Source organism: Chiroxiphia lanceolata, chromosome 1 (genome assembly GCF_009829145.1).
Source record: "Chiroxiphia lanceolata isolate bChiLan1 chromosome 1, bChiLan1.pri, whole genome shotgun sequence".
Taxonomy (NCBI): domain Eukaryota; kingdom Metazoa; phylum Chordata; class Aves; order Passeriformes; family Pipridae; genus Chiroxiphia; species Chiroxiphia lanceolata.
In genome coordinates, this window is record NC_045637.1 from 115,593,445 (window position 1) to 115,620,664 (window position 27,220).

General features: G+C 35.4%; 1 protein-coding gene across 11 annotated transcripts in view; it reads left to right on the forward strand.

Moving 5' to 3' along the window:
* SLC4A7 (solute carrier family 4 member 7) overlaps nucleotides 1-27,220 on the forward strand; it is a 92,544-nt gene that overhangs the window by 55,294 nt on the left and 10,030 nt on the right. For 10 of the 11 annotated variants that reach the window (XR_004356610.1, XR_004356611.1, XR_004356612.1 and 7 more), the window contains exons 7-22: nucleotides 6,249-6,364; nucleotides 7,808-7,965; nucleotides 8,889-8,976; nucleotides 10,595-10,741; nucleotides 12,121-12,224; nucleotides 13,749-13,923; nucleotides 16,334-16,467; nucleotides 17,035-17,280; nucleotides 20,446-20,551; nucleotides 21,437-21,598; nucleotides 22,554-22,667; nucleotides 23,092-23,253; nucleotides 23,510-23,761; nucleotides 25,950-26,018; nucleotides 26,440-26,613; nucleotides 26,943-27,074. Coding sequence is in view for 7 of the 11 variants with exons in the window: in XM_032685423.1 (XP_032541314.1) it covers nucleotides 6,249-6,364; nucleotides 7,808-7,965; nucleotides 8,889-8,976; nucleotides 10,595-10,741; nucleotides 12,121-12,224; nucleotides 13,749-13,923; nucleotides 16,334-16,467; nucleotides 17,035-17,280; nucleotides 20,446-20,551; nucleotides 21,437-21,598; nucleotides 22,554-22,667; nucleotides 23,092-23,253; nucleotides 23,510-23,761; nucleotides 25,950-26,018; nucleotides 26,440-26,613; nucleotides 26,943-27,074 (2,339 nt within the window). In the remaining 4 variants the exon portion in view is untranslated. Of the gene's footprint in view, nucleotides 1-613; nucleotides 983-6,248; nucleotides 6,365-7,807; nucleotides 7,966-8,888; nucleotides 8,977-10,594; nucleotides 10,742-12,120; nucleotides 12,225-13,748; nucleotides 13,924-16,333; nucleotides 16,468-17,034; nucleotides 17,281-20,445; nucleotides 20,552-21,436; nucleotides 21,599-22,553; nucleotides 22,668-23,091; nucleotides 23,254-23,509; nucleotides 23,762-25,949; nucleotides 26,019-26,439; nucleotides 26,614-26,942; nucleotides 27,075-27,220 lie in introns of all 11 variants that reach the window. The other variant, XM_032685489.1, reaches the window with a different exon arrangement.

The following is a 27,220-nucleotide window of genomic DNA, read 5'->3' on the forward strand; positions in this document are numbered from 1 at the left end:
AGTCATAGCAAGAGGAAATGGAGAAGGGACTATGTATCTCATTTTTGTGCCCTCTTCAAAAATATGTGTTGAGGCTACAGCTGCCTGGGAAAATTCTTAGTAAAACAAGGCTTATATTGAAAGACAGTTGCATTTAACACAATTGGATATGTTTGATCATTTTCACTTTTTAAAAATAAAAATTTTTTTGTATATAGTGAATGGAGTTAACTGAAGTATTTTAATGTTTTTCTAATGATTGTTCAATGTAGTTTTTGGATGGCATTAACAGTATCTGCTGTGCAGTTTGGAATAAGAAATTATTCTAGAAAAGATTAAGAGTCAGTTTCAAGAGATTAAAAATAAGGTAATATCTTCTCCCACAGATCTTTGGCATTCTAATTAGTACTTCTCAGTAATTTCTGACTTCTGTAATGTCTGAAATCAGATTTACTCTTATCTCTTGTCTTACTTGCATGAGTATGGCACTTTGGCCTGTAAAGCTTGCAATTTGCTATGTAAATTGTTAATGCATATTTGTTTCTGTGTGGGTTTGGTTTTTTGTTTCATTTTTTTTTAAATTGAATATATCCCTTTTGTAAGCCTCATGGTTGTTCCATTTGTTTTATCTCAGGGGAAGGCCTTTCAGCCTCCCGCCACTCTTTGCGAACAGGTCTCTCTGCCTCAAATATTTCCCTGAGAAGAGAAAGCCGTTTGTCAGTTCTTCTCAATTACCTTCTTCCTTCTTCAAGAGCTGGAACCCCGGCAGCCTCGAGGTGTACAACACCTGTAACTACCCCTCAAAACACACCACCCTCCAGTCCTACGTGCAGTCTCCTGCCAACCACAAGTGCCCAGCCAAGTCCACTTGAGGGCAAGGAATTGCTGGTGTCACCTGCCAGTGATGACATACCCTCAGTAGTAATTCATCCACCCGAGGAGGACTTAGAATTGCAGGAAAGCCAGGAAAAGAAGACAGAGGAAAATATTGGCAAAACACCAGGCAACTACTGAAATTTAAGCTGTCCATGTGTGATGCTCTCTGCATCTGGATCACTTGCATTGCGATGTTTTTGGCACATAAGTTGGGCACAAAGGAATATGATAACTATTACCTCTGCCTGCATGTTTATTTCTTCTCAGTTGTGACGGTTTTCTTGTTTGGCATTTTTAACTTTTTAGCTTTTAACTAAAGCAAGCAAAAAATTCTTTAATTAACATTCATTTATATAATTAAAAAGTAATATGGCTTTAAAATGTAATATGTAAGCAAAATGTCAAAAATGGTGGCCTTTTCCTTTCACTCACCTACAGTCCATATCATGTTTTGCTTTGGTTTTATCAGTGGTTAATATTTTAAAACAGTGTTTGTTATCCTGAGATAGGTACAGCTGAAGACATGGTGAAGTATTAGAGATGATATGAAAAAAATTAGGAAGGATGCCATTATCAGTAGTGTTTATAGTTAGTTGTATAATGAAGTTGTCAAGCAGTTTTATTTTTGCTTTTTTGCTTTTAAAAACCATGGCTGTTAAAACCAGTAGGACTTTATGATGAAATTTTCGGGTACAGTTCACCTACAACTGTTTCCAGATAACTCTCCATTAGTGAATTGCATCAGCATCAGACACTCAATCAGTGTTTTGTTGTGTTTGATATGCAAAATTGGAGAAGGTAGTTAAGAGTTTGTAATTGTAGATTGGAGCTCAGCAATTTTTTATTTTTTTGTCTTGCAAGACTTTGTTCTTTATATGTAAAAAGATATATAGATGTATAGATTAGTTGAAAGAAACTGTCAAAACATTCCAACTTTTCTTGAATTGTTTTTAGTAAAAGTTTCATTACTCTTGCATTCTGCAGACATAGTCTTATACTTGCTTTACTTTTGCAGAATTATTACCTAGGTATAGACTTCATGATACCTCTAGGTAGATCACGTTTTTAAGGCAGAGGTCATCTTTCTTTCAGCCTTCAGCCTCCTCCTGCCTTTTTTTTCCTCCCCTTCTCAAAAATTTGTCTTGCCAAAACTTAGTGTACAGGTTTGTCTGCTTTAGACCTGTGTGTAGTGGGGTAGGAGAGGGGCTGATATCAAACAGGTCTTCCATTGGTGAGGCTTTTCTTGGCTATTTCCTCACTTGTTTAATAAATAAGAGCACATTGTTACATATAGCATCGAAAAAATGCTGATAGAGAAAAGGCTGTGGTTATCTGCCTTTTCACGTTCAGCAGCCAAGTCACTGAAAAGGAAAGAGCAAACTGTGTCATAAGCTGTTATCTTCAGATGAAGTATAGGGGCCTCATCATTACTTAAATTCAGAAAAGCAAACAAAAACCTCTTTCTCTGACTTCCTTATGGGAAATTAAGAGCATTCACATGAAGTTTATTCTCTCACGGGTCATCTTGCAAAGGTAATTAGAAACCAGAAGTAAAGTAACAGCTGTAATTGGTTTTCCAGTTCTCATTTGTCTGACAGGAATGACAGCATGCCAGACCAAAGGTCTTTAGAACACAGGAGAAGACAAACAAATGAAAATAAAGTACTTTATGCTATTATTATCAACACTAATAAAGCTTTCCGCCAGAATTTCCAAATGGCATTCAAATTGCTTTTGTTCCTCAAGGGGATGTTTCTTATAAAGGAAAAATCTGAAAGGGATGGTTTTCTAGTTAATCATAAGTAAAAGTCTTTTCAGAGAATGTTAAACACCAACGATGATGGAAGACATTTTTGTTTTCTGGGATTTCCCCCCTTTTCTTAATTCAAGTAGTCATCTGACCACAGAAAGACACCTTTTCCTTAGAGATGCCTTTGAAGACATTCTCAGACTATGACTTCAGAGCTCCAACTGGACTAATCGTTTTCTTGGGAGGCAGAATCAGAAGGAAACCCTGAGGAGGAAGTAATCTTCCTGGTGTTAATTAAAAGAAAATAAAATATCTTCCTGCTCTATTCTACTATAGAGTATGCTCTGTATTACCTCTCTAGTAATTCATAATATTGCAATCTGAATACATTTTCCACATCTGTGTGATTTAGTTGGTTTTGCCTCCTGTGAGCATTAGGAACTGTGTTAATTTTCTAATAGGTGACTTTCTTCTGTTTAGCATTCATCTGTCCTTGGCCTTGTGTTCTTCAGACTTTAGTTTTTAGTCTTTACTATTAATAGCTGGAAGGTTACTGAGCTTAATGTGAGTTACTGTAAAAGGAGGGAAGAGGGACAACCTTCTGTCTACCACTTAATTTTCATCAACCAGTCATCAGTTCGTAGTAAGTCAACCAGACAAAGGATTCTCTTAATTTTTTTTTTTATTTTGCCATCAGTTGAAGAACTATTGAATAATGGATTCCATTGGTCAGGCTAGGAAGAGAACTGTGTCACAGCTAAAAATGAACACTTTTAATTCACCAACTTCCTTTGACCTTTCTTGATGTCTGAGCAGTAGCAAAGCAGCAAAGAGGTCTTTTGGTTCACTGATAAGTGTACTTTAGAACTGAGCAAAATAACATTTAAAACAGCTTTGTTCTTAAAATAATTACTTACTGAAAATAATAATTCAGAAAGGTTTGCATACTTGCTTTCTAGTAGTAATTTGAACATTTTTTTCACATTAAGACTGCATTGGAATTTAGTTTTAAAAATTGCTTCTTATTTCCTCAAATATAAATATGGTATGACTTCATATTTAAAAGTTTTTTATTATATAATCTTTGCCTATATAATTACATTGAAATAGTCATGCTTAGGTGTTGAACTCATATCTTCCTCATCTTATATGAAGCAGAGATGTGAGACAATTGCTAGAAAATGCGCATGTTCTTTAGTGAAGGAATAGTTATAAATACTTTGACTTGAGTGATCTTAAGAGGTTATAATCCAAATTACTCAACACTCAATCCACTGTTGTCTTTTGGACGAGACAGGTGGTACATCTGCCTAACTAACAACATCAAGAAGAGTACTGTGTGTTTTTAATGATCCCCTTGGTAGCTTGGTAATGATAAATTTCTCTGTCTCATAGTCTGAAAAGTACTACTAGGTAGTTGTCCTTTTTGCAGTAGCCTCTGAGTTTGCATCTACTGAACTGGAGAAGAGAGGGAAACAAGTTCTTTTATTAGTGTGAGATTTGAAGTGTTTCACTATTAGAGAAGATAACTTTTTATTCAGAATTTCCTTGCAAACATCAGATTGATTGATGCGCATAATGAAATGCAGTGTCATATGGAAATGCTTGCCCAGGTCTGAAAACGTATAAGCAGTTTTGTCTTGTGAGAGCAGCAGTCTGTCCAACTGCAAGGCCAACAGAAAGGAAAACTGTTTACACATGGTTTAAGATCAGACAAATGTCAGTGCTGAAACGTGTAAGCTTGAACTATGAGTGGTTGGGGAAATTTTGAAGGCAAACCTTTTAGAAGAATCAGTATCACTTTAGTACTGAAATAATAAGTGTTTATGCTAATATGTAGAATCTTTATTCTCTGTCCTTCTCCTTGATTCTCTCCCCTTTTTGTTCTAGTCTCTGCTTGCTCTTGCTCTCAGTGCATTTCTGAAAAGTGCTGAATGATGCATTATGACTCATCTTTCATCAGTTACAAACATTTTGAGTTCCCTGTATTGCTACTGGAAGAGGGGACAAAGCAGAAAAAGTTCATATGTATAAACTTTTATATTACGCTGCTCTTCTGTAACAACTGTTTAATATTTATTTCTAGTTCTACAAACACATCAACTCTTAAGCAGTTAAATACTTTGATCAGCTGATTTCACAGGTGGTTGATGCTGTGATTCTTGTGAATAATGTTTAAATCTTGGAGCAGAAAAGTAGAATATGTTTTCTTGGGGGGATTTTTTGTTGTCTAGCTAACTGAACATAGTATTTATAGTGTTAGCTCATTACTTGTGCATGTTAGGATTTATGAAGGAAATTACAGCCTATTAACTTCAGTTGATTTTTGCTTCAGGAAAAACTACCCATACCACTTATATCCCTATGAACTGTAAGAATGAAAATTAATGGTAAAGGCTTGGACCTGCATGTTTTCTGTTAAGAAGACTCTTTGAGAGAGTTTTTTTGGAAACAGATATGGGGGTGAAATAGAATGAATTCAGTTGTCATTTGAATGCTAAAAAAATATCGAAGTTGCTAAATTATAAACATGGAGGTATGCAAATAGTTACGTGGCAGTAGTTATGATAGAACAATAGGCCAACGTAGCCACTGATGACTTAATTTTTTATCTTGACTAGTGTGACACTTGATTTAAATACAAACTTTCTCCTTGTAATAGATGTTTAGACTTCAGTCTTTGTGTAGATGTGGTTTTGAAAGCATGTGAAAACATGTTCTGTCACCACAGCTGAGAGATGTGGACAAGCAAGAAGGCCAATTGCACTTCTAGTGCAAGTTAAACTGAACAAATAAAAGCTCTGTAATCCAAAAGGTGGGATTTGGGCTTGACTATGCGTGCCTAGACCAGCTTTTAAATGTTACTTGGGTATATGACGCAACATGGAATTCAGTGTGTATGAACACTTGGGTTACATTGACTTTTGCATCCTTTACTGAACCTGCAATTCAGTGCTGCTGGCAGTGTAGCAAGCTACATAAGATGGTTTTGTTTTGGTGCAGGTGTTAGAGAGAAGCTGTATGTTGAACTTGAATAACCTCATTGTGCATGCCTCTTCAGCTAAAGTGTATATTCCATATAGTAACATCTGGTCAGATGAATAGTAGGAACTTTGGTCTGTTGATGGAAATCATGGTTTGCAAACTGTCTATCCGTCATGTAGTACACAATTTACTTGTACAGCTTAGTTAGGATATCATTCCTTGTATTTGTAGCCTGAGGCCTGCTGATGCTTTTTACAATTGCAGTAACTGCCACACAGCAGACTAGATAGCAGAGGTGTTTGCATTTGGTGTCTGAGGACTTCTTAGTATGGTGAAGGTGCTATATACTAACTACTATATCAGTTATGACTAAAATGTCAGCAGTTATTTTTTCTGCGATTGAAATGGCTGCGATGTTTTCTGGTGACTGTTTTGCAAATGGCCATCATTTGGGCAATACTTAATTTTTTAAATTATGTCATTATTTTGGCAACACAGTGACTTGTTAGTGTTGCATTTATGATACTAATGTAGGGCACTTGTACTGAATAATATGCACATTTGCTTTGAGCAAGCTGCCACATTGAGTTTTGGTAGTGTTGCACACTCTGTTCGCTTCATGCACCATTTTGAACTTATCTTCTTTGTTTTAATTTAGGGCTATTAGCATCTCCACAGTCAGCACCTGGAAACTTAGACACTGGGAAAAGTGGAGATGTTAAAGGTACTGGGACAGGAGGAAGCAGAGAAAACAGCACCGTTGATTTTAGTAAGGTAAGTAAACATTAAATACCTTAGTGTTTAGCACAAATTAACTGTGAAACAAAAAATGTGCTGGTTGTAACTTCCCCCTTAGTTACGACTAAGACATGTACCAGTGTACACGAGACATAGGTACTTAGAGATAACTTGTACATAAAAGTGTCAGAATATGGTCTAGGCTAAATGTGTCACATGTTTTGAAATTCTTCACAGTGGGATGGAACGTAGTGTTTGATTTTCTCAGTATTTTGGTAACGTAAAAGTGCAGCTGCTGTACTTTCTCATGCAGATGGAGGTATTTTCAGATCTGCTGTTGAGTCTCATGTGAAAAGAATTTTCTAGATTTCCTTCGACTTCTTGTTGTTTGTTTTTTGGTTTGTGTTTTTTTGTTTTTTTTTTTTTTTTCTGAAGAGAGCTTTTAAAGAGGATTTACTGTATATGTATTATGAGTTTCCTGTACAAAAGTTACTGTACATCTTAATCATTAGGAACATATACTATCACTTTCTGAAGGAAACCTTGTAAAAAAATCTACTGTAAATCTGTTGTTTTTCTTTCATAATTTAAATTTCCTGAGCAAGTTCCATTATGGCTTTTACTATAAAACTTAGTCTGTAGTGTCATCTGTACTGCGAAACACAGTAAGAGAATTGGTTTGCCAAGTTCAATAATTATGTGTAAGGAAAGCTAACTTACAGTGTAGTTCTGATCTAATCATGGTAGGTACCATATATTCCTGCTCCTCTGTCACAGTTTTTGTATTTTTGCTTGGCCTGTCCTTGTGTACACCTGCCTTGTCTCCTGTTGGACAGGAGTCAGCCTCCTGGCACTGTAGTTGTGGCACACTTGGTGTGGGACTCAAGAGGCCATCTGTAAGTTCCCTAGCTAACAATGTAACTGGTGCTTGTGTGTGTGTATGTGAACACAGAGTTCATGTCCTGCACCGCTTTCTAATGCACTTCTGTAATTATGTATAGAAATGGATGTGAAGATTTTCAGCTGTCATATTCTTTATGGATGAAGAGATAAACACACAGATTATTTTTCAAAATTATGACACATTTGAAATACACAGCTGCAAAATAACTCACTGCATTCTAGAAACCATGTGTAATTACATGAACTCTCTTTAGTTAATTGTGCATAGATTTTGTTAATTTATGTCCTATCATAAAATGTTTGTCATTATAATATTAGAAAGGTAATTATGCAGTTTGGAGTCTTCTAGGTGTTAGTAATTCTAACTTATAGAAAATAGTTTATTATTATTTGGCTGGATGGCTGACATTCTCTAGATGTGTTTGTCTTTTCTGTACTGTGGGATACTTAATTTGCTTTTTAATTTTTCTTTGTAGCATAAATGTCTAGTAAATACTGATAAACGTAATTATGTTTCAAAAATTCTGCTAAAAAAATGTAAGGGAATAAACACTTGTTTCATCTTTGTATGAATAGGTTGATATGAACTTCATGAGGAAAATTCCTTCAGGAGCAGAAGCATCAAATGTGTTAGTGGGAGAAGTAGATTTTTTAGAAAGACCCATTATTGCTTTTGTGAGGCTCTCCCCTGCTGTGCTTCTCTCGGGTCTCACAGAGGTTCCAGTTCCTACACGGTAAATAAATGCCTGTAAAATCTGGCTTTACTTAGCAATAAGATAATAATATTTTAAGATCTCAAGTAACTGAAAGTTTTTATGTATACTGTATTAAGCTCAAGAAGTGTAGAGTTTTGTTTAACATTATGCCAGTCATTTGCTGCAAAATTTGGATGAATGAGATCTGCCATAAAATTCTCTGAATGCATAAAATACGTTATGATGCTGTTTTAAGCAAGTGCAGGAGTTAAAACTGATAGATGACTTGGAGTAAAAGCAGTGAGTCTTCCAAGCTTGTGTTGCCATTTTAAAGATGGGCATGAAGATTGTTATAATTCCCTTCAGTGTGACACAGCTTGTCAGTGGGGAAGAGCCCACTAAGTCTGAAAGATTGTCTGACCTGAATCTCTGTTTTTTCTATACAAATACTCTGTATATGAATAACCTAGGTGGTAGAAAGACCTTTTTTAATTATTATGTGCTCAAATCTACATGATTAACACTAGAATAACCAATCTGCAGCTAATACATTGAAGTGGTTTTCAGTCTGCAATGTACCATCCAGCCTGGTGCACCCACCCCTCCTCCCCCAGAATCATGGGTCTCACAAGTATACTGTGGGTATGTTTACTACAGATGTTCAGAATATCAAAATGCTGGTCCCATCCATGATGAAGGTAGCAGATCATTTCATCAGTCATCATGGAGGACACTTGATTTTCTGTGCACATTGATGTATTGGGCTGTTACATGGTGTTTGGCATACCTTTGTACATTCATGTTTTTTGGTGGTTTTTTTCAGTGTTTGTTTATCTTTGTAATTTTCAGCTTACTCTTTTGAAAGGCAAAAATATGTGTGAGAATTTTCATTAGTTTGAAAGACCCCATCTGAGTACATGCAGATGAGTCAGCCATATTCGTCTCCATTGCTTTCTCCACAGGTTTTTGTTTTTATTGCTGGGACCAGTAGGAAAAGCTCCACAGTACCATGAAATTGGAAGATCAATAGCAACACTTATGACAGATGATGTGAGTGATGTATTTTAAATGCTTGTAGTTAAAGTCTAGAATAATATACTTACCACCTGATTTCAAGAAATGTTTTTGGAGTGACAGGTTAAAGAAAAACCCCCCACAAACTGGTTAACTGAATAACGGTTAATTATTTCTTGTGTTGGTGAAGTAGATAATGGTAAATTAACTTTCCTCTTTGTCTGTCTTGAAGAAATCCTAAATGCATTTCTGAAAAAGTTATTTTGGCTTTGGTGTATAGATTTCATTTTTGTATTAAATCGGTTAACAGAAAGACTATATAGAACTGGTTTTGATATGAATCACTGTATGTTAAAAAGGACGCAACAAACTGTGTAAGTGTTCAGGACAGAAGGTTTTAAGAATGCATGCAGTTGAGTCATCACAGGTATTTTTTTATCTAACCAAGGTCAAATAATTAAAATTAGAATTCTTCTTGCCATTTGAAGTCATATATTAAGAGCCCTATTGGTTTTAAAGGCCACAGGGGAATCGGAACTTTTTAAGTTCGCTGCCATCTTACTGAGCAGAATTAGGATGTTTTAAATTTGACTTCACATTGAGCGCCACCTACTGAATTGCTGATAATTTTTGGGTTATCTAGCAGAAATTCAAGTACTTTTTACTGTAGCACAATTTGAAGTTTGGAAATGTAAAACAAAAACTTGTCATTTTGCAGTTGAGTAACCAGCCTGTGAATAGAGTTTTTGTTCAACGTGAGAACTGAATATTGAAAGCTTTAGTTGCATGTTCTGTTTTTTTAGGTAGGCTGATCTGATTTTTAGGAATACTGTAGGTCATTGAAATAGAAAAAATCTGAATTATTTAGTGGTCTAAAAAGACCTAAATAGGCTTACAAGATCTAATTTAAGATCAGATAATTTAATGGTCAGGTAATTAGAGACAAACAGTTCAGGTTTCAAGTGTACGGAAGCAATTTAGGATCATCTTCTGCAGACAGTTTTTTAATAGCAAAACTAGCACATTTTCTTCTCTCTGTGTATAAAATACATCTTGGGGTTCAAGGACTGTTTTTTTTATTTTATACTGCCTGTTTGTCAGTTGAGAGTTTTCTGTTGTCATCTGTAAAACAGTGCAGTAGTTTTGTTTTGTTTTGTTTTTTAATAGTTGGAGGATTGTTTTCATGTGCTTTTTAAGTAGTCTTTTAAACTTAATTAAGCTAGATGTATACAAATGAAGTTTCTATTCTTAATAAAAACTTGTGTTTTGGTTTGAAACTCATTTGAAATACTTTCTGTCCTGATTTAGCACAGCACAGTGGTACAGTGGCTGTAGGGCAGAATTATTCAGGCAATAGTACATAAATTTGATGGCCTGAATATTGAAGACTGACTTTTTATTTAATTTTAAAAGTGAACTCAGTATTCATTCTGAGTTTGAAGATAAAACTGCCTCATTTTATGGTCCATAGGAATGTGCATACAGGTAGCTTTTAATGCAAAAGTATGCAGGTAAAGCAGAAGTGGAACTTTTCAGGACCTATATTTTCCAGGTCTTTTAAAAACTAATGAAGTGTAATCATTATATACTGATAACCAGTTACTCTTTCAGAAAAATAAAATAAAAACAAATGTTGAGTACTTTCTTCTTGTAGGTTTTCCATGATGTTGCCTATAAAGCAAAAGACCGAAATGATTTGTTGTCAGGAATTGATGAATTTTTAGACCAAGTGACAGTCCTGCCTCCAGGAGAGTGGGATCCTTCTATACGAATTGAGCCGCCAAAAAGTGTTCCTTCCCAGGTAAAAAAAAAAAAAGTCCAGTCTTTCTTGTAGTGAGGGGACCAAAACTGAACACAGGATTTGAGCTGCCAAGTACAGAGGGACAAGCACTGCTCTAGTCCTGCTGGCCACACTAGTCTTGATACAGACAGAGATGTTGTTGGCCTTTCTGGTCGCCTGGGTGTACTGCTAGCTGATATCCACTTGGCTGAAAACCATCAGGAAAGTCCCCACATCTATTTTGCAAGAAGAAGTGGATTGTCAATTTAAGTTAAAAAAAAAATTAAAAAAAGAGAAATGAAGAAAAGAAGAGGGGGAAAAAAGACATTAATCAGTTTTCTGCTATGCTGTTAAGTAAATTGTATTTACTATATTTCCTTTTGAAGTACTGAAATGAGTTCATATGGGAAGTTGGAGAATTGGTCAGAAATTGTACCTGAGTTCGTATTATAAATTTTGCTACCAGTCTAGCAATGATCAGCAAGAATATTTTTATTCTTATAAAACCTTCTGTTTGCATGCAGCTTTGATTGAAACGCCTTAATGTATTTTGTCTAGCTTATAGTGTTCACAGAATATTTATGAAATAGATAAAAATTGATCATACCACTCAGTTGCGATGATACAGGCTTAGAATGAGAGCTAGGAAAAGTGAGTCATTAGAGAGATTGTTTCTTCTCCTTCTCCCTCTTTACAGCTTAGGGGAATTTGGGCTGACAGGATCAAAAGCAGGGCAGAGACCAGTGCTCGTGGTTCAGAAGGTTGAGTCTAGTGGTGTTTTGGTGGAGCCGCTGGAATAGAAGGGGGTGACAGCAATGCAGTTTATTTGTGAATTGCCTGGGGCTACCATTTAACTTTTTTCCAAAATAAGCAGGGCTCAAGGTTTTTTGGAAGGAAAATTCAGCTGAGAAATTTATGAGGAGCTGGTGAGCAGCCTGTTCGGGAAGGGGAGTGACTTCTCATTTATACTTCAGTTAAATACTGTACGTGTCATAAACTGCTAGAGGTTTCTGCTAGAGGTTTCTGCTCTGAAAATGGTTGAGAAAAAGTATCTCAATATTTCTGGGCCTCATGATTGAGCCTCTACTGTGTCTTGAAAAGCCAGGCTTTGTTTTATCATGTTTCAGGAACCTATTTCTCGTAGAAAGAGGAAAGATTAATACTGTTGTGCAAGGTACTAGTAAAATCTTTTGGAAAATGTTGTACAGTTCTAGTTGTCTGTAAACAACAAAAGATGAATTTGGCAAACGGAGGACTACTGATAATCTGGGAATATCAAAAAAGGTTTGGAAGGCATAATGTCTCTGCACGCTGTCTTTTAACTATACTTTTTAGTCTCAGAGAATCTCTTTTTTCTTTTTGTTTTTTTTTTCCTTTTTTTTCCCCTGTCTTTTCTGTAGGAGAAAAGGAAGGCACCTAAATTTCCAAATGGATCTACTCCTATAGGAGAGACTCTCAAAGAAGAAGGCCATCATGCTGGACCTGAACTTCAGAGAACTGGAAGGTGTGTTCACTTCCCTAAATGCTAGCTACCATAAAGAAATAGAAGTGATAAATCTTCAACTTAATGATTGACATTTGAACATAAAAAAATCATGCTATAAGTGTCAGAGTGCATCCTTTGTCCTTTTCAAGTGTTGGATTCTTGCCTGTAAGTGCCAATCTACTGAAGTATTTTCAAGCCTGTGGCAATGTTTCTCAACACATTTGCGAAGGATTTCACATAAGATGCTGCCTGATTTAACTAACTGACTTTTAAGAGTTGGGTTTTAAATTTTGACCTTCAAGAGCATGCAATTATCATAATTACAGCAGGCATATGCAATTTTAAGTATTGGGCTAGGTACTAAAAATCTCCATTAATGCAAATCTGTTTTATTAAACATGTATGAAATGGAACAACAAGAAATATAAAGTGGCAAAAAGTACTTTGGTATTGGTTAGCTTTGGGTTTTGGTCAGGTTTCTTTTAGACCTAAAATAAAATTGAGGAATTTCTTTCAGTTGTTATTCTCTGTTAGTTATGAAATACTTTACAAAGAAATCCCAAGACTGGAAATACTTGGTTAAGATTAAACTTTAAGACCTTAAATGAGAGTAAAGATTAAATCAACTGAGAGATTCTGGAGTATATGTGCAGTGTTGTTTTCCCCAGAATAATAAACTTCCAAATGGAATGCATCTTTCTCATACATTTGTGAGAAAGGCATTACAACATTTGTGTTGATTTTTACCATTGTGATTTGTTATAATTACTTTTTGCCTCTTTGTAGACACTATGTGGAGCTGAGAAGTTCATTTCTGCCCACAGATGAAGCTGTTCTTTTTCTTAGGAATGTTTGATTTTTTTTTTTTTTTTTTAATAATTAAAATAAATTTTTGTAAGTGCAAATTAATACCTGGTATTTTGGAGTCCTAAAGTTTTTTTAAATTGCCAAATCTTTTTAATATCTTGATAATAACTTATCTGGTTAAACTAACTTATGTATGTTTGGGTTTGTATTTACATTTATAGAATATCTGTGTACTCCAGATGCAAACATCGACCTAAATTTATTTATGGACCTAATCATATGTATGTAGGGAATTCAAATCACTACTCCAACAAGTAGTATTTCAAAATTGCTACTTGGAGTAGTAATACTGAAATGTATCAGTGCAGTGGTCTTGGTTGATGTTTAGCATATTTCTTCTGTTCCTTGTTTGGAATATCATAAAACAGATTTGACTTTAAACAGCATTTAGGTAAAATAGTTTGCAAAGTTATTTTTTCAGTATCTAGCCCATATACAACAATACCTAGCCAGCTTTAAAAAATGTGGCTAACCTGCTTGATTATATTTGGAATACTGCTGAATTGGGATAGATAATATTCTCATTTATGTTTTTAACTGTTATGATTTAATCTGGATTATGAAATAGCTAATTTGTGCCGGCAATAGGCACTGGCAGTGATGTGTAGCCCATAGTTTTGAACTAGCTAGAATCCTTTAGTGTACAGTTTGACGAGTTTCATCTCACCTATTTAGGCTTTTTGGTGGTTTGATACTTGACATCCAAAGGAAAGCACCTTTTTTCTTGAGTGACTTCAAGGATGCATTAAGCCTGCAGTGCCTGGCCTCGATTCTTTTCCTATACTGTGCCTGTATGTCTCCTGTAATCACTTTTGGAGGGCTCCTGGGAGAAGCTACACAAGGCAGAATAGTGAGTACAAAGAATGGTAGTGGCCAGGCTTTTAGACCTTCAGAGGCAAGTCACTGTGTGCATTTGTCTCATTTATTTATACTTGTATTTGAAGAATTTACCCACAGCACTTGATTAGCCTGCCCCAAAGCAGATCTTCCCCAAAAGGTAAATGCTGTGGAAAATGTGGGGAACCCATGTGAACAGGAGAAGATGCACAGTGGAGGTAAAAAATGTTTATCCTGCCTTATTGGATGAATGGCTTGCATTGCCTTCTTTTTGGCTACTTAAAAGTAATGAATAGCAGTAAAGGTGCACCATCCCACTAGGCCTACTTTAGGCAAAGTCAGAGGCTCAAGGTGGATAGCCAAGAACATGTACTGGCCTTGAGTAGTAGGCCTACGAGGATGATAATGCCTGCGGTGTATGGCGAGCAGTTCATTGTGTGTTTATGTAACGGACAGGATGTGTATGTGCTTGCACTAAAGGTATGTTGGTCACAATAAAATCAAGTGTCTAAGGTTTATGAGCAGAAAATACTCTTCATTGTAAATGATTTGAATATGAATCATGTCCTTACAAAATTTTGGTAGCGTTATATAGCATAATACCAGCACCTTTTTCACCAGAATATCATTGTACTTGAGTTTTTGGAGCAGGGAAAAATTACTTCATATCAGCAATGTTAATAATTTAGTGTCATTTAATTGGCTTATGAGTAAACTAGTTTGAAGTGTATTTTCTGTTTTTAAATCTATCACAAAGAAACAAGGCTTTGTCCTTTCAGGGGAGGGAAGCATATATTCAGACATGTCCTTTACAAATTTTAATATTCTGGTAAAGCTTATAATGATATAAAATTCTTCTTGATACTTAGATGAAGTTTTAAAGCTTGTATTATATTAAAATTCAGTTAACTCTTCTGTCTCTTCCAAATATTTCAGTTGACTCAAATTTTTGTTAATTGATGTAGCACTTGAAGCTGATAGAAAATACAGAAATAAATTGTATCTTTTTTGCATGCTGGTATCGCCACTCTAAATGTAGGAATTATTATCAAAATGTCAGTGTAAATTCTGAATTTACACGTATAATTATGAAAATATACTCCTTTTAAAGCTTGATTCTTAAAATATACTCCTTTTAAAGCTTGATTCTTAAACACCTTCTTTCTTTTAGCTATCTGGAATTGTTTGTGGGTTTGTTCCTGCCTTCAGATACTTGGTGTGCATCATTGAATAAAACATTTAGTTACTGCACACACATGTTCAAGCACAGTAGCTGATACTGTAAGGTACACAGTTTGTCTTTGAAACCTTCCCTCACATTCTCAGAGGTCATCACGTCCACAGTACTCCTCTCCCTGCTACCCTGACTGAGAGCCCCAAGGTTAATGCATTGACTAACCAAAAGCACTAATTCAAAGGTAATAGAACAAGAGACTGGGATTATATCTTTTTTCCTAATATAATGAACAAAGGACTCATTTTCATTTTTAATAACCCCAGTTCAGCAAACCATTTTGACCATTTTCAGATGCTTTCCTGAATTGGAGCTCAAGATTGCATAGATACTAGGCTTGCATAATTGCATAATAGCAAACGCCTAAAAATTCCATCAGGAACCCTGTAATTCCATTACAGGAATCAGTAATCTGTGACTTCTTATAGTGGTAGGTGGTGTAGTTAAGTATTTTCAAAATTAAATTTAGTGTAATTTTAGTATTTAAAACTCCTGCCCCTCCCTTCTGAGGTGCATTTTAACTGGTTTATTTTTTAGCAGATAATGTTATAGTAAAACATTTAATTCAAGAACTGAAGTAGTTATCTTAATTCAGTGAAAGAAATGCATTACCAGGTGGGACATTGGTTTACTGCTCATCTATTTTTGGTGTCATGTATGCATAAACCAGTATCGTTCAGTAATTTCCCCTGCACCTCCGCCTGTCAGTTTGTTTTTTCTTTTGTAATGCTTGGTTGACTAATGCAGGTTTGATACGGCAGGCCGTATCATGTTTTGGCACAGGTATGTTGCAATATATATATATATCAATTTTCTTTACAGAGACAGATAATTCTTCCCATAAACTACATGTTCAGTAACTTTTTTTTTTTTTTTAATTTATGTTTTAAACATATATATAATTGTTGGTATGCTTTTCCTCCATAGCTAGCAGGACTAGTAACTTGTTCTAGTTGGATGGCTTTATGTTTCTCAGGAGTGAAACTTTCAAAATCTTTTGTCCATGGTATTGTTACTGCAAAACTGTGTTAAGTTATTCTTGTCTCAAACATCAATATTAATTGCAATGTTTTTACATCTTGTCTTGTTTCTAAGTTAATGCGTCTTAAAGCTGTATTTATGCAGATGTGATGCTAAACGTTAATCTGAAAGGCAGCATAGTTACAGCAGTTTCTTTTCCCCCAAACAGAGTGCAATAGAGTCTCTCTTTGGAGCCTCATTAACTGGGATTGCCTATTCTCTCTTTGCGGGGCAACCTCTTACTATCTTGGGAAGCACCGGACCAGTTCTAGTATTTGAAAAAATATTATTTAAATTTTGCAGGTAAGTGATGTTTGTATTAGCTTGATGAACTTTTTAACTTTCTAACCTATTAGAATAGCTGTAATTGAAAACATATGTGCATTACATGTGTGTATGTCCAAGATGATAAATGCAGTGGCAAGAGACTGAGAAATTTATATAGTTTGGGAAAGCTGTGAGGCACTGATGAACCTTAATGAGAAAATCAGTGATAAGAAGTGTTTAGGACTTTAATTAAAGTTCTATTCTGACTGTATGGGCATGTTGGTTTTGGTTCTGCAGGGGTAAGAAAGGGTTGATCGGCAGATCAATCCTGGAGAAACCGTCTGGGTAGTTCTGGAGAGATCATCCCTGTGATGGTTCCCAAGCTAGGTAGTTGCACCGTCAATCCTAGAAACACCTTGCAGTGTTGCTTTGCTTTGGTGGAAAACGAGACAAAAAAAGTTTCTGTGTCCTTCAGAGCTAACATCAAGGATGAGAAAAGGGATGAATACCTATTGAGCTTGGCCTCAGTATCTGTTTTCAAATAGAATATAGTATTCATGATTTTTGGCTCAGTTAATACTTTTTGTTTCTTTGTTCACCCAGGGATTACGATCTTTCCTACCTCTCCCTGCGAACTAGCATTGGTCTGTGGACTGCATTTCTATGCATTGTGCTTGTAGCCACTGATGCCAGCAGCCTTGTGTGCTACATCACTCGATTTACTGAGGAAGCTTTTGCAGCCCTTATATGCATCATATTTATCTATGAGGCATTGGAAAAGCTTTTTCATTTGGGAGAAGTATATGCCTTCAATATGCACAATGATTTGAATAAACTGACTTTATATTCGTAAGTACCAAGTTTCTATCTGTTAGTGAAATAAGTAGGAAAATATAGAGACATACCACTTACTAACTAGCAATGGATGCCTCTTCCAGGAAGGGTAGGAGGAATGCTGGGGGTGGTATGGGCATGAGAAACCTCAGAAAAATTCTATTCAGGATGCATTCAGAATTCTCTGCGTTAGCTATGGGTGGTTGGAAGGGATGAGGGGCCGTGACAAAGCCTGCTTTAACTGCAGCTTTACTAAAGGTCAGAAAAGGAGTTCTGCCTTGCTACTTCTAGAAATCAAAGGTTATAGTGTAGTTTCATGAAAGAGGAGTTGGATTACCAGCTCACACCTGCCAGAAGGAGATTCTGCTCATTGTTGCTGAGAGAAGCTGCTCATTTCACATAGCTTAAATGAAATCAAAAGTGAAGCTGTTCTTTGATTCATCAGCAACACAAAATTAACTGTTTATCAGTGATCCATATGTTCAAGATCAGTATCAGTAATACAGCAGATAAACCACAATGTGAGAACACTTCAGAAATACTAGTAAGAACCTATACATTTTTAAATTGTCTTCTATTACTAATCTCCAAAAGTTCTAATTGCCCCCACACCAATATTTACCCTCCTACCCCAGACATGTGGATTACAGTCTCACACACCATCTTTGAGAAGTACAGGTTTCTCTGCTAATGCCCCCCCTCCTGCTGGACATGTACATCCTCCAGTTTTAGTTGTACCTGCGTGGTTACAAAGTGGTGGTGAGGGAGCCCCCAGCGAGGTCATGTCCATACACCTGAGGTGGGAGTTCCTGCTTGTTGCACTGGGCAGTCACTCCCTAGTTGGAGAGCAGAGTGCTCACCATTCTGCTGGGCAGCTGCTCTGCCTGGCTAAGGCAGAGCTCATATTGCACACAGAGTGACTCCTGGCAAGGTTTTGACTATTGTGCGTCTACTCAAAGATCTCTTCTCACTTTTACAAACATTGATGCTTCTTTGCTACCTTTTTTCAGGATGAAAAAGCGAACACCCTCTCAGACTGCTTCTTGTGTTCTGTTCACACATGACATTTGCACTCACTTTATTGTCTTAACAGCTTTTAAGATCAGGTCCTGTTACCTGGAGTGGGCCATGGAAGTACATTCACTTCCCAATTTCCCTTTATTTGCTGGCTGATCATCCCTCTGTTTAAATGGCTCTGAGACCTCACTGGACTCCTATATGAGCATGTTAAATTCACTAATAAGGCAGAAACTGCTCTGTAGGTCTTCTAGCCCTCGCCACCTGATTGTGTTTTGCCACAGACAGGCCAGGAGGGTGGAGAGAAGAAAGTGTGATTTTTCTTTGGTTTGTCTCTGTTGAGGTATCACATGTCTTTCAGGATGTACCACGGTGTTCAGCTTTGATTTGTCCTGTATTTTTTTCTATCATAAAGCTGTAGGAGAGTCAGCCTTTTACAATTTCTCTTTGTCTCTTTTCTTTTTTTTTTTCCCCTCTGTACCCCCAAAGGTGAAGAGTGTGCAAAACAAGCATGCTTATCTAAGTGAACCACAAGACAATCTCAATACTCTTACATTTTCTGTTTTTTTTTCTTTTTCTGGATTTCCACTTATCTACTTGGTGGCATCTGTTATCTTCATTGCATTTGTTGAGAAATGTGTTTTGTCAGTCTTCCCTTTCAGCATGCTTGTTTATGTTACTGCCTTGACTAATAACTAAGTATGCTTTGTTTTTTTCTCATCGTACTTATGGTTGCAGTTCTTTTCTCGTCTGATGATTCTGTGTTTGCAACTACCTTGTATGAATTACTGCTTTTCAGTCCTCTTGTATTTCCTTTTGCTGTTACTGTAGGATTCCGTTAACAAAATATGTTTACTTACTAATTTTTAAGTTCCCAAAACATTGTACTTTGCAAATCTAGGTTCTTTCTGCCTTTGCACATTTAGTGGTTTTTTTCATTCTTTACCTTCACACCATCAAATGCAAATTTGCCCTTCCATGGTTCTTTGGTTTTTTTTTAGTGTCTTGGTGAATCTCATAGAAAAGGAAACCCATTTCTTGCTTATTACCTGTTTCTTTTCTTCTACATAAATGTTTACCTGTTAAGCTTATCATTTGGTGTACTTGAATTTTATTTGAAAACATCCCATTAAATCAAAATTGAGTTTTGGTTTGAGTTTTTTTTATTATTTGATGTGTACTTCTGTCAACCTGTCTGAGAGACAAACCTGACAGAATGGTTTCTGGTCCAAGTGTGCAAAACACTGCAGTAGGGAGGGACAATTTTACTCCTACAAAAATGTTACTAAAAAAAGCATGTATGTAGTTGCTTTAAACCCAAGCAGTGTATGCATTTATATCTTCAGTTAGCTCACTACATACTCAAAAATGGTGTGACAGGTTTTGGTCATGTATAGATCAGAAGGCATGCAAATATAAGATAAATGGCTAACTATCAGAGTTTTAGAACAGACAAAAGACTTAGAAACTTCTAGAGGCTAGTCACATAGTCTAGTTTGAAAAGGAGTTAAAGGAGTTGTTGAAATGTAGTCATCTACACCAGTTTTTTAAATGAAATGGTTTCAATATCTCTGTTTCCTCTTATGTTAGTATGCAGTAAGACTAATTGTAGACGCATTCATTGTGGGATGTTATGCAGTATAGAAGTCTAAAAACCTTCATTGGTACACAGTCATAGAAAACTGTTTGTGCCAAGTTTGTTGAATTATTTAAAAATAACACAATATTTGTTAGTATATGGTTGTTGGAAAGTGGAGTCATTTGGATTTTTGTCTTCATCTGTTACTCACAATATGTAGAAGTCCACATATGTTTTGCATTTCATTTTTTTTTTCAGGTGCTTCTGTTTTTAAAAACTGGCAGATCAGTCAAATAGTTAAGTCAATATTTTACCTGCTTCTCATTCTTTAAAATACATAGTTTTGGGGGTTTTTTTGTACTATTTGTTAAACCTCCTCAGCAGTTGTCTCTTTGATTCTTGATTCCCCCACCATGCCAGTAGTTCGCATGCTGTAATGAGGAACCTTGTACTCTGCTGCTTTCATAAAAGGTTGAGATAAACTCTGGCTTAAACTCTTGAGCATTTTTGAATTTACTGCAAATTGCTGCATTTTGGCACATACAGCTTAAAAGCAGGAAAACTATTTTTTTTCTTCCCTTCAGATGCGTGTGTTCTGAGCCTGAGAAACCAAGCAATGAAACATTGCGTGTGTGGAGGAGTATGAATAAGTCTGGGGAAGATATAGCATGGAGCAACCTTACAGTTTCTGTGAGTTTCTGAGATCTATTATATGTCTCTGTGTGTTTGTATGTATAAAAAATATCTGCACGATATCAGTTTGATTAATATTTTTTCATCTGATTTCTTTTTATATTTGAACGTGGATTGTTTTCCTTAAAACTGTATTTTTGAACCCTCTCATTCCTTCCATGAGGCTTTAAACAGTCATTGTAGAGATTTCAGTGAGCGAGTCCAGGGCAGTAAATGCTAGTATTTTAGTAAATGCTAATAGTAATGCTAAAGTAGTCTGCTTTAGGTAGCCACTTTAACCTGATAGGCAGCACAGTTGTCTTTCTGAAGTGCAGATGAATACGATGAGGTGAATAAACAGGAACTTTGTTTCTTCCTTTCCTGGAAAGGACGAACAAATATTTTTAAGATGATGTAAAGATGGAATCTGCAGTAAAAATGTGGTAGCAAACATGTTCCATCAGTTTGTTGGACATTGGTATAACTACAACAGAATCAAAGGAACTACCTAAATATTGATTGGAAGAAAATAATTATTTGAAATTGAAAATAACTGTTTGGAATCTTCTGCTTTTCATGGGCTTAGTCCTCAGTCTTTATTTTATATACATTCTATCTTGCAATGCTTTGAAAAACAGAATAGAAATGGTGTGAATATAAAGGAATTGGGCATCTCCCAACATTTTGGCATCCTGAAATAATCAGTGATGGCTACTGTGGTTTTTCTGAAACAGACAGCACACATTTTTGGCATTTCAGGGTAGGTAGTGATAAAGGAAAGAACTCCCTTTTTATTGGGATTGTGGACGTTCTCAAATGTGTTTTAAATAGAAAAGTTGCAAGCTTGATTGAATATACTAAATGTATAAAACATAGAAATTTAAAGAGTTTTTCTCTTTGCAGGAATGTTTAAAATTTCATGGTGTGTTTCGTGGATCAGCTTGTGGCCATCACGGACCATATATTCCAGATGTTCTCTTCTGGTCTGTCATACTATTCTTTACAACATTTTTCCTCTCCTCTTTCCTTAAGAAATTCAAGACTAAACGCTATTTCCCAACTAAGGTAATTCTGATTAGAAACTATTGTTATCTTGTGATAAATACCTTAATATAACTTAAATCAAAATTTTTATTGAGATATTTAAGACAGAAAAGGAAATTAAAACCCCAAAATTAGCTAATAATTGCAAAAATGAAGACATTAGAGGAAAGAAATTTGCTGCAGAAAATTCATTTCTTAGTCTGTACTTTGGTATAGTTGTAACAAGATGTTCTAAACGTTGGAAGACCTAATCCCCTAAGTTAATGGGAATTGCCAGATATCATTTGGAGAGATAATACTGCTGCTGTTTTCCTCGCTTATCCATATAAAACAGTTGATTGCTTTCCCCAGACTACTGATGTTTGTAGAGTTCTGAGTGGTTTCTCAGGGGAATGTGTTTTCTAATAGAGGCTAATATGATGATGGTCCTTGGACTGATTTACACATTTTCTTGTAGGCAGAATGAAGTGGTTAGATCTTCTATAAACCTCAGCCTACTCCTGCAAAATGTTCCTTACGTTTAATAAGATTATCTCTGATAATCTGAATGTATTGCAGATTATCTGCCTCCTATCGATTAAAACATCAAATGTATGAGTATTGATTTCAGAACTCTTCAGTAATGTTACTGACTTAAGCTACAAGAGACTAGCTGTGATGGCTGAGTTCCCTAGTAGGGTTGAGGGGACAGGAAGATGATGAGGGAGTTATTTTACCTCTTGCAGTAAACCATTTTAAATGAGGTAATTGGATGAACAGAATTATGAGGTAGTTGGATGTACCGAATGTTTATCTTATGCAACTTCATATGCCGGCAGGCAGCTTAGTGTGAAAAAACAGAGAAAATATATGTAATGTTCAGTGACATAGTATAATGTAGACCGACTTCACTTTTCATAGGGGAGAAATTGTCTTTCTGTACATGCAAATTGTAATGATGAAAAAGCAAGACTTAACACAAGTCTTTCCTTTATAGGTGCGTTCTACCATCAGTGACTTTGCAGTATTTCTGACCATAGTAATCATGGTTTTGATTGACTATTTTGTAGGAATACCTTCTCCTAAGCTCCATGTTCCAGAGAAATTTGAAGTAAGAAATAAAACCTTTTGAAAATGCTTGCAGTTTTATAGACAATAGAACAATGGAGTTGTATAGAAACAGAAATGTTTCTTTTTTGCTTACAATGTAGTTGATCAAGTAGTCTCTCTTTTCTCTTTTGGATGTATGTCTCACCTGACAGAAGAGACTGCTTTATATTATAACTGAAAAGGAAGCATTCTTTTGTGCAAATGTACAAATAGGAGGGATTGAATGGATTTGTTTTAATTTTTTCCACATAAATGTTATGTTCACTTGTAATAGCTTAATCAGTCTTTTGGTCAAAGCCATTGGGAAAAAATCTGAATGCATATTTAAGAAACTGATCTGTTGTTCGTTGAAGTTGTTTGCAGCAATAAAATCTGCATTCTATTATAGTAATTTAATTCTTATCTTTGTTGGGGGCTTTTTACAGCCCACCCGAAAAGACCGAGGATGGTTCATAGATCCTCTTGGAAGCAACCCTTGGTGGACACTCTTAGTTGCTGCTGTTCCTGCTTTACTCTGTACTATTCTCATTTTCATGGATCAACAAATAACAGCTGTTATTATAAACAGGAAAGAGCATAAACTGAAGGTAAAAGTAATTTTTCTGAAAGCCTAGTGTTGCATAAGTCAAGTTTATTTTAAATCAGATTCATTCTGCAAATTTATGGAACATTAACAACAGCTACTAAATACGTTTAAATTGACTAATAAAGAACAAATACAATTTTGTGGACCCTCTCAAAATATGTAATTTTATATTTATAGATTATTTACCGGCTGAGTTGGAAATATGGTATCATATGAATAGAAAGTTTATCAAGATATTTGTTTGCTTAATTTTACAGAAAGGCTGTGGTTATCATCTTGATCTGCTGATGGTTGGTGTTATGTTGGGGATATGTTCTCTCATGGGTTTACCGTGGTTTGTTGCTGCAACTGTCCTGTCTATAAGTCACGTTAACAGCCTGAAGGTTGAATCTCAATGCTCAGCACCAGGAGAACAACCAAAGTTTTTGGGAATCCGGGAGCAGCGAGTGACAGGATTGATGATTTTTGTGCTGATGGGGATGTCAGTGTTCATGACCTCTGTGTTAAAGGTAAAAGTTTTTCCAAAATAGTTTCTTTGTGCTTTTGATTTTGATGTTGTGATTTAGCATTTCATAATGTTAGGAAGTTTTATTATGTTAAGTAAAACATGCCTGGACCCATTCTTTAATTTCTTTTTTAGCAACAGATGTTAGTTGAACAGAAACAGTGTGGGAGGATGTAAGAGAACAAAATCTGAGAAAACTAGGAATGTAGTGAGTAGTAAATAAAGCAACCTTTGTCTGTCATACCTGGTTTTCTTGCCAGCTCTTTTTTAGTTTACTGAATCTATATTACCCAAAAAACGTAGTTTTTATGTGAGTGCATAAATGGGGAGAGAAAAGGAGTGTGATAAAGATATCGGGTTACTTGAGCAGAAGTAATACAGCAGAAGGAACAAAACCATCTGGTTTAAAAGGTGATAGATATTATATTGTTCACTTGTTCTTATCTTCAGCTTATTAAACTTCATTTGATGCTTATAGTGTCAAGATTATCTTATGCATCATCATGGTGTAATAGTGATTTTGCTGGTTGTATTGTAGCTTCAGATTACACTTTGTCTCTTAATTGTTATCCCTAGTGGCCTTTCAAGGACTTTATTGAAATAAAACTACTCAGTTCGGGTGGCTTTTTGCTCAGATCTTACTAAAAGCTGTTCAACTTCTGCTTAGTTGTTTCAAATCCAGTAGTTAAAAGGAGAAACAAAAGAACTGCTCTTTGTTGCCAGAATATCAGATATTGCATCATTGCTAGTACCTTTATAGAACTTTGCAAAAGTCAGTTTAAAGACAGATCATAAGTAATTTCATGAGAAACATAGCTTCTTAAATTTAGATAATGGGAAGGAATAAGCTTGTGAACACACAGCTATAGTTTAGTAATTAGATTTACATATTATAAATTCTGTTGGCCATTTGTATACGTTAAAGAATGTCAAGGTCTGAAAACAATAAGGCCCTACTAGTTACTAAAAATAGGTATTCAGAGTTGACAATCTCTGGCTGAAAAGCTGCCAAGAACTTTACTATATAATGCAAATAATCAGAAACAAAAGCAAAAATAATGAAATAGATTTATTGTTGCTCAAAACCAAAAGTTAAAAGTGCTGATTGCTGAAGCAAGATGTTTGCCCCGTGTTAAAACAGCTGATTCTTTGAAACTAACGCTTTTTTAATGGACCTGTGGTAATAGGAATGAAATAATTTCTCTTGTTTTTTGTTAAATGTTTTTCTTTTTCAGTGTGAATGACTGTTATTGTTCAAAAGAAGTAAGGAAAACAAAACCTTGCATCTGTCAGTTGCTGTGCTTTTGTTCCATATGTGGATTTATACTGATTTAATGCAGTAGAAGTTAAAATATCAAATTATAGAGCTTACAGTGAAGACACTAGCCACACACACACGCACAGTAATGAATCCCTAAGGCATAGTTTTATTCCACACTGTTTATTTAAAGGCTTTTGTTCAAGCTTGATAGCAGCAGTTTTTATTAAGATTTCAAATTGTATGTTGGCTGTCCTTTACTTGAAAGCTTCACTGTAGAGGTTTGATGCAAGTGCCACTGAAATCAGTGGACAACTTTGTTATCTTAGTAGGCTTTAAATTATAATAAAGGATAAAATTATTTAATATTAAATTATATAAGATGTATATTATATATTATTATTTAAACTATTATAAATTTTATCTGCAGTAAGCTTTAAATTGATCTTACTGAAGCAAAATTTAGCTCTGAAAAATTAACAGACTTTCATAGCTCAGCTGGTATGGTGGGGTTTTTGTTTCGACTGCTCCAGAAATGCAAGACAAGTGATCAAAAGTAAGACTTCATATGGTAATTTCATGAATTTGTACAGAATCCAGTAGTGTCAATACAGTTCCTATCAAATTGCAGCATAAAGCAGTATACTTAGCATGAATAAAAATCTTGGTTGCAACCTGGAAAATTGAATGAATGGGCAGTCAAGATGGAACTGCTTTTTTAATCCCGGGGGATAGCCTTGTTAGTTCTAGATTTTTTTTGCTACTCAGTGATGCATATATTTTCTCTATAAATAAAGGGCCTCAGAGTTTACAGATTTCACTTCAGTAAAATATAAAGTAAAAAATAACTTGGTCTGTGTCTTTCTCTGATATGGACTGCTATCTTATGCTGTGTTGATTCCACTTTTAACTGTGGGTGTTTTTTCTTCCCCAGTTTATTCCAATGCCAGTTTTGTATGGTGTATTTCTTTACATGGGAGTATCTTCATTAAAAGGCATTCAGGTAAAATCTGATATTAATGAGCAGTTTGTTTAACACTGACTGAAAAGGAAACTGTAACACACCACATTATGTAGCCACAATAACGCTACTCCATATTGTCTGAATAGCGTGTAGGATAATTTCTTGAGTGTCATGATTCTTACAGTATTGTGCCTTCACTTTCCAGTTCTGTTTAATTTATTCCTTCAATAGTCTAGCCAAGAAACAAATTTTCTGCAATGTTGTGGAATTTTTTATTATTAGTGTGAGATGGGGGAACCCAACAAAATAGCCCCCAGTTCCACCTCCTTGAATATTCAGTGTCTTTCATTATTGTTTTATTTGGAATTAGCTTACCTTTCTGGAGTCCCGTAAAAATGTTTATTTTCTTTCGGAAAGACATAAAATAATTAACTGAAGGATGATTTTATTTTCCGTGCAGTTTTTTGACCGTATAAAACTGTTTGGAATGCCTGCCAAACATCAACCTGACTTGATTTATCTACGTTATGTGCCACTCTGGAAGGTTCATATCTTTACAGTCATTCAACTCACTTGTCTAGTTCTGTTGTGGGTGATTAAAGCCTCTGCAGCTGCTGTTGTTTTCCCTATGATGGTAAGTTTTCTTTTTTACAAGTTAGTAATTTTACAAAAGTATGTGAATCATCCAGAATCTCTTCAGAAGAGGTTTGTTGCTTTAAGAAAGAAAGGAGTGGGAAAGAAACCAAAAATCCCTTTGAAACACAAAGACTTTTCATTTCCTGAAAATAAGCAGTTCAATTGTGAATAGCTGTTGAAAGTGGAAATTATTTAACTTTGTGGTAAGATAAAACTAGTAGTAGAAAAAAGGGCTTCAGTTACAGATTGAGCGTACTGAAAGCGTGTGTGAATTTTTGTTCATTTAAATAGTTAAATATAAATTATTTCATTTGTGGTTCCCTTAAGGTTCTAGCTTTAGTGTTCATTCGCAAGCTCATGGATTTATGTTTCACCAAAAGAGAGCTTAGTTGGCTTGATGATCTTATGCCAGAAAGTAAAAAGAAGAAAGAAGATGACAAAAAGATAAAAGAGAAAGAAGTAAGTGTGAAAACAATCAAACTAAGCATGTTGTAAATTACTAGGAAATAATAAGATGAAAAAGAATTTTAAGTGACCTGAGCATATGACCTTATATACCAAATATACATTTTGAAATTCCTTACTAATGAGATTTAATTCTAGAG